Source organism: Montipora capricornis, chromosome 13 (genome assembly GCF_036669925.1).
Source record: "Montipora capricornis isolate CH-2021 chromosome 13, ASM3666992v2, whole genome shotgun sequence".
NCBI classification, from domain to species: domain Eukaryota; kingdom Metazoa; phylum Cnidaria; class Anthozoa; order Scleractinia; family Acroporidae; genus Montipora; species Montipora capricornis.
Window position 1 is genome coordinate 33,522,070 of NC_090895.1, and position 7,500 is coordinate 33,529,569.

Below are 7,500 nucleotides of genomic sequence, written 5' to 3' on the forward strand. Positions count from 1 at the left end.
AAATGTGTATTGATCACTTATACTTGTTTACTCTATTGTTCCTAAATTACACCTCAAGTGTTGTTAAAATAAATGATGCTCTTTTACGGAAAATTGAGAAATCTTCACTTGTTTTTTTTTTTTGCTGTGGAGATCTAGATCGTTTATCGACTGGAGCCAACAGATCGTACAGCATACGGATTCCTCGAGACGTTTTCAGATGTGATCGATGGAGCTTTGACAGCCCATACGTTTTGATCGATGAATCAACGGGCGTAACAGTTTAAAAAAAATTGATCATTTTAAGTACATATTCATGGGAAGGGATAAGACTTTATTTTTGTGCAATTTAGAAATCTGAAAGGGTTCTGCAGCAGCAATTAAGAGGCAATAGATCAAATATTAATTCTTGAATATTTATTAGCTGGATCCCCAAATTTTTCAAAAAGGGGTCCAGATGACCCCCAAACTTGAAAACCTGGATACATCTCTCCAAGAGCATACGTCTCATTGGCTCTGTTGTGCTGTTTCCCAGGTTAGACACTTACCTTGATGTACAATATGGGAATGGTTTGCTTTGCTTTACTGTAATGCCTTGCTACTCTATATACAGTCTCAGGAACAAAGTCAAGGACCAAATTTAAATAGATTTCTTCTTTCTGAAAGAAAACAGAAAGAAAGAAAATAGGTAAAACATAATTATAGTAACATCAAGTAAGATTGTTGAGTAGGCTTTCCTGACAGAATTTGAGAGGATTTGGATATTGGACAGTGCAAAGTTCAAAAGACAGTGACCGAATAATAATCATACTAGGGAGCTTAGGCACACGCCCTTTTGAGACGCAGACAGCAGCTGGAAGCAACCTGTTTTCCCAGTTAACTTGTCTTCACACAACCACATTTACATTGCCTAGTATCTTTTCTCCATTAGAAATGATTAGTATAAAAATCTGGGAGACACCACTCTCCTGGCACACAAAAATTAATGTTCTCTTCCAGTCGCAGTCTGCATCTCAAAAATGTGTGTGCTAAGCTCCCTCATCATAACCATGGTTTCCAAAGGCACAGACAAATCATAAATGTAAAATTTCCCTGAGACACCAAATTAAAAAAATTCACAAATTAGTCCTGGTAATGACCTCCAACCTCCCCTCCGCTCTGTTTTACTCACTTTGACATTAACAGCTCGCATTCGTGAGCATACAAAAACATTGCTGAGTTGGCAAATAAATACATTAGTAAACTTGAAATTTCGCTTTCCCCTAACTTCTCTCAAAGACTTAAAATTTTCCTGACTAGGAGTGAAATTCCCTCTGAAATTTCCCTGACCTTGAAGAATTTTTTGCTTCCCTGACCATTTTCTGTCCTGTGACAACCATAATAATCATAATGAACCCTTTCTGTCCAAAGAGTGCTTACGTACAACTTCCCTTGTCCCACACACTGTAATGTATTTTACATTTTTTGCAAAATTTCAAGCAAAAGACAGTGAAATTTTGATGAGAACAAAGCACAGATTTGGTTAAAATTCAATCTTGTCTCTCTTACACACTGCAATATGTGTAACCAACATTTCTATCCCGTCAAACTATTCTTCTATTCTTTATTGCTTAACATCCTCTCTGGAAATAATACTAGCATTTAACAAAACAATCATAGTCTATTATTGGATGATGACAAAAGAAAAATTATCACATGACTTTCATCCTGTCACAACACATGCTAAAACAGCTCAAACACTGAATGAGAATGAGAGCAAATCTGTTCAAAGAAATTTTCAAAACTATCAAGGATACAAATCTTGATAAGATTTTTAAAAATTTGGTGGCAAAATGTTGCAAAACAAAGTAAATTTGGTTAGATTTTAGATCTCCTACATTTTTGATGAACAATGAAAATCATGAAAACAAAAGGGAGAAATTATTCTTGCACTTAAATGGACAACTTAAGCAATTTAGGAATTAGTTTTGATAAAATATCACGTTACTCTTTTGAAATCTTGCATCATCACAACAATATTCAATAACATCCTCGACAAACTTGGTATCACTACCAGCTCTAAAACACAAGCATTACTCTTTGGAGCAAAACAAATAAGGTTGCTCTAGCTTTAAAAAATATCTTAGGACAAACATATGGTCACATGATGTAAACACTTCAATTGACATCAGGTTCAGATAGAGTTTACTCCACATAGGCTTAAGTCTGTTATTGAGCCCCCGTATAAGCCAGGAACAAAAACAGATTTTGGAAAAAGTAAACCCAAGCAAGCAAAATAAGAGCTCAGAATTACAGAGCATTTTACCCACCATTAATTTTTGTTTCAGAGTGAATGATTGGCCATTAAATCACATAATTTCTACCACATGTTTTTAGTAATATAGAATTTCAATGGTTTTTACATGTAAGAAGTGTGAGTTGTTGTTATTAATTAATGGTTTGCTTTATTAAATTCTGCAAACAACATCCATCTATTACTTGTTGAGTAACAAAATAATAATAATTATTAGTTTTCACTCAACATCTTCCACCAAACTTATCACAGAAAATGTCTACAGCAATCTAAGTGAAGATCAGTTACGGTTCTTAGGCACCTGAACGGTAAAATAAAATTGCTTTACTGCATCTTGAAAATGAACTCCAGAACAAAAAGAAAAAAAGATACAACAACAATAACTTTGACGGCCCATTCCCAATGTACACCTGTAATTCAGATTCACATTTAGACTTGGAACTACAATGTTGAGGGACACTATATACCTTGAAAGTAACTTTGAAATAATCCTTAAAAGTAATAGTATATTGGAATTGTGGATGTCGCATGGACTTGAATGAGAACAACCCAAACAAAAGCAAACAAAAACAGAATGACACATCAACCTACATTGTCACAATAACTTTATAGTATGAGTGCAAGTGCCAAAATGGGGATCACTGTTTATTGCTAAAATGCCACAACTTTGTAGTTATGGTTTATACTTAATGATGGGCCCCAAAAAACAGCTGTTTAAAAATAAAACCTGGATGATAAATTCACACCAACCAAGGTCTTCTTCCAAGACTGAAATTAACATGCAAAGCAAGATGTTGTTTTAAAGGAAATTTCACTCGGGAAGGGCTTCCATGACACAAGTTATACATAACCGGCCATTAGCTGCATCTTAAAAGACACAATTTATAGTTGGGAAGTAGCAGCCTAAGATCACGCTCGAATCGAAAAATTAACAAGAAAGCAACAAGAACAGCATCTTAAATTTTTAGCAGCCACATCACCTACAATTTCGTTAACAGTTTGGTTGTTGATATAAAGCCTGAATTCGGAAATATATTCGAGCTAAAGTTCTTTTTCGGTAAATATGACGAAAGACTTGTTACCCTCTACAGAAAAAAAATATTTCGTTTTGGGAGATTTGAATTTTTTCAAAATGCTTCAAACAAGCGACTCTTCGTTCGATCTTGCCTTCGTGTCCTTGGCATAACAGTGTGTGACGACGCTGGCTTTCTGGACCAGTGTGAATAGAATGCTAGCTTCAGTGAATTATTGCAACCAGTGATTGAACGCCCACCAAGGCCTTTTAATTTGACTTAAAATCTGTGCTAACAAGAAATAGTTGTTGAGCCCAGTATACAAGGCTAAGGACATATTACAAATTTACTAAAAAAAAATTGGGATAAGTGGATAGTGCGGAGAAAACTCAACGTGGATACTGCGGAGAAAACTCGACTTTTATTAAAATATAATGAATTACTATACCCGGTCAATATAAAAATGATACCAACCTTCTCGCCACTGGAGTAGAAGAACCATCGTAATCTGACAATATTGCAGTGGTCTAATTTTCTCATGATTTGGAGTTCACGATTCTGAAAAGAAAAAAGTTGATGTTATTATTGGTGGGATTTATTTCGGCATTTTATGTCGCCCAGCTCTCAGGAAATTAACTTATCACAGGACGAATGATTTTATGTGGTTGAAAAGGACTTGATAAAAACTAAATTACCTTAAATCTTTTGTCTTGCAACACTTTTTTTATAGCCACAAGCTCAGAAGAATCACACATCCTTGCTTGATACACAACTCCGAATGAGCCATTCCCAATAACTTTCGTGTCAGTATAACTGATCTCTTGTGTCCGATCTGGCAAAGAACCTGTAGTTGCTACAACTGTTGTGACTTTGCTCCCATCTTTATCCCCTACAAAACGAACAGTTAATTTGTATCTGCTTCAACTTAAGCCATTAAAAATTTTCAGCACCGCGAATGTGGCGGTTTCGTCGGCGTCAAACTCTAGGGTGGTAGGCTTATGAAATGGATATGGTCCATACTCACGACTTATTTTCACCCCTCCAAAAGACGGCGGATGCGACTTGTTTGTTTCAGCAAACGATGTTGTTCTTGGTCTATGTCCGCTCATGATTGTAAAGTCTACGATGCAGATGAACCCAAAGGATCACCGAACCATTACATTTCCGTCGTCAGCTTATATTCAACATGGAGAGTTGCTTTCAAGGAACCTTATGCCGAAAAGTGATTTCCCTGAATGCTCCTTAAACTGCACACTTTTCCGATCATTGAGGGATAAAATTGACACTGCTGGTTTCACGAGTCCCTAAGCAGGATGTCTGATCGCCGATCAACTCGTTCCAAGAACGATTAAGGTATTTTTAAGCAACGGAAACGCGGCGAAGGGCAAGTGACACAAAAAAATCACAATGGCGCTTGCGACTGCAGGCATGTGCTGTTCGTGGGCCCCCAACGAAGTTTGTTAGCCAATGGCAACGGTGACGAAACAATCCGAAGTTGTAGCGACGCCTCCCGAAAGTAAACCGGTTTTTTCGCAACAAGACAACCAACAAGACGATTTACATGATTCGTCTTTCAAAATGCTCTCTTTTCGATAACCGTTTTGTATGACTTAATTTTAACATTTTGAGCAGTACGTGTGATTTTAGAAGACGAATAAAGCATACTACCGAACGAGTCTTCCAATGTCATAATCCTCGGTCAGCGGATTTATTAATAGCGCGAGATTCAAGATGGCGGTCCAGTAAGCATTCTTGTGGCTTTCTTGACGTGTGAGTTGTCAATATTATCTTATTGATTACTTTATTTTAACAGGCCCGACGAAGATCCTGACAATACAATATCAGTTCTCGTGGGTGAGTAAATTCATAATATTTGCAAAAGTTATTACAGACATTTATATGCTGACATCGACATATGGTGGATTTCATTTCAGCCTCAGATTGCCATCTAGGATACTTGGAAAAGGATCAGGTTCGAGGGAACGATTCACTGGCTTCATTTGAGGAAATACTGCAGATAGCCAAGAGCAAAAATGTGGGCACATGCAATTTCTTATCAATAATCATGTTTCTATTTTTCCGATTTTTGCAAGACTAATTCTTACAGGGGAAAGCACAAATTATTTTAATGCTTTGAACCTGATCAAAAGGCCTAAAGCATGCTTAGATCCTTGAGAAATTTAATTGATGTAAAAGGCAGCGACAATACTTGCCCTGATGGAGGTATAGGGAAGGCATTGTTGACATCACCTTTTGTCATTAATGTGCCAACCGGAACCTCATTGGCTGTCGTAGCAAAGGATCTTTTGTTCCTGTGGCTGGCACATTGAAATAACAAAAGCAATGTTTGTAAACAGATATCTTCCCTAATTACAGGTAGATATGCTTCGGTAATGTGAGCTCTCACACCTGCATTGGGGCTGAGAAATAAAAGTGCATCAGGGGTAGAGAGATGATGTATCAAACCATCCCTGTACTTGTAACTTCCCTTGTAAATGATAATCACTTAAATTATACTCTTAAGCTTAAATTACAGAGCACAAATGCTCCTCTAAGTTACAGTAACTGCAAATCAGATCAAATTAAGGTAAATCAAATCAAATTTTGGGTTTTGTTGAATACCCAGAGGAAGACCTTTCAAAGTTACACGTAACTCAACTTACACATTGGGCCGGTGTAAACCAAGTTTTCACACCTGCAGTAACCCTGCTCCCCTTACCACTAGCAGTAGAAACAGCTATTTCTATGGCCACCCCTGCTAAACATTGGCAGGATTCATTAAGGGAAAAGCTGTGGAACCAAATTTATTGTGCATCTAAAGGTTTTGAACAATCAAGACGACAATTCTAACAAAAATGTTGTGGCATTGTGCCAAGCAAAAAGAAAAAATACTGGTTTGGGGGCTTCTCTCTGACCTTTTTGTCTTGGCTTTGATGGACACACTAGTTCTCCAAAGGTCTCCCTCTTGTCTGGAAACGTCAAGCCCTATTGCTCCAAGGCATGAACTGCATGTAAGTTTTATTTTAACATTATTGTGTTTTAATATATAATTATATATTTCTGTATTGTCATTAATTTTTATCTTTTAGGTGGATTTTATCTTGCTTGGTGGTGATCTGTTTCACGAAAATAAACCTTCTCGTAAAACATTACACAATACCATGGCTCTGCTCAGAAACTACTGCCTGGGTGATAAACCCTGCCAGTTAGAATTCCTCAGCGACCAGTCTGTAAACTTCTCCAATTCTAGGTTAGAGAGATGAAGTTATTAAGTATTTGCATTTTATTAGAGTGATGAACTTATTTAGTGTTTCTTCATGCCTTTTCTTCCAAAACAAAGTCAGTGACGCCCATTTTTTAAATTGTGAAAGCAGTACCTCGTTCCCTAACTCAAGGATTTCATGCAAACGTCCTGATTTGTCTAACAATATGTTATGCGTATTCAACGATGAATGAAGTAAGGGACATTGATCATGATTAGGGAGAAGCAACTGAGATCTGCAAAGATCTCTTTTTTTATGCATGGCTGAAAATGTGCAGGAATACATTGTTAACAGCCCTGAAAACATAATTATGGAGTTCATCCCTGAGGTCATAAGCTTCATGAAAGGGAAAGGGGACCACCACTTTGAGTTTGACTTTTCTAACGATGAGGACATTACAAGTCATGTATGTGTTCTGTGTTACTGGGAATAACATCTAATGTACTGTGCTGTACATTTCTGTATAACTCTTTTGCTAGATCTCTCTTATTCCTCCTTAGAATTTCTAGTTAACACCAAGAAGATTGTTACAATCTGCATACCATCACCATAAATAAATGTGTTAACCCTTTGACAAGTAAAATCATCTGGTATTGGACAGAGTAAAATCTACAAGTATCATGTTTTGGAGAGAAAGGGGTTACAGGTAATGTGATGTACTTTTTCAGGTTCCCTGTGGTTAACTATGAGGATCCCAACTACAACATATCAATTCCAGTATTCTCAATACATGGAAATCACGATGATCCAGCAGGGGTGAGAAATTGTTATTTTATAGTTGCTGTATTTACAGTTGCAAGATGTAGCCCTTTTTTGGACTCTTCAGGTCCCTGAATTAATGCCCCCATTAACCCTTTCACTCCTGTAAGTGCCAATGAGACTTAAAGATTTTACTCCAACGCCCAACGATTTTACTTGTCAATGGGGACCCCCTTGGGAGTGAAAGGGTTAA

At 37.1% G+C, this 7,500-nt stretch overlaps 2 protein-coding genes across 5 annotated transcripts in view; one reads left to right on the forward strand and one right to left on the reverse strand.

Annotated features, from left to right (window-relative positions):
• LOC138028465 (glycogen synthase kinase-3 beta-like) overlaps positions 1–4,717 on the reverse strand; it is a 10,198-nt gene extending 5,481 nt beyond the window's left edge. Inside the window, exons 1-4 of the mRNA XM_068876012.1 lie at positions 4,310–4,717; positions 3,981–4,174; positions 3,760–3,843; positions 528–638 (exon numbers count right to left, since the gene is read on the reverse strand). Of these exons, the coding sequence (XP_068732113.1) occupies positions 528–638; positions 3,760–3,843; positions 3,981–4,174; positions 4,310–4,394 (474 nt within the window). The 5' untranslated portion in view covers positions 4,395–4,717. The remainder of the gene's footprint in view (positions 1–527; positions 639–3,759; positions 3,844–3,980; positions 4,175–4,309) is intronic.
• A 112-nt stretch (positions 4,718–4,829) lies between these two features.
• LOC138028459 (double-strand break repair protein MRE11-like) overlaps positions 4,830–7,500 on the forward strand; it is an 18,001-nt gene continuing 15,330 nt past the window's right edge. For 3 of the 4 annotated variants that reach the window (XM_068876003.1, XM_068876004.1, XM_068876006.1), the window contains exons 1-5: positions 4,830–5,027; positions 5,099–5,139; positions 5,220–5,320; positions 6,375–6,535; positions 7,217–7,304. In XM_068876003.1, the coding sequence (XP_068732104.1) occupies positions 5,017–5,027; positions 5,099–5,139; positions 5,220–5,320; positions 6,375–6,535; positions 7,217–7,304 (402 nt within the window). In that variant the 5' untranslated portion in view covers positions 4,830–5,016. The remainder of the gene's footprint in view (positions 5,028–5,098; positions 5,140–5,219; positions 5,321–6,374; positions 6,536–7,216; positions 7,305–7,500) is intronic. The other variant, XM_068876007.1, reaches the window with a different exon arrangement.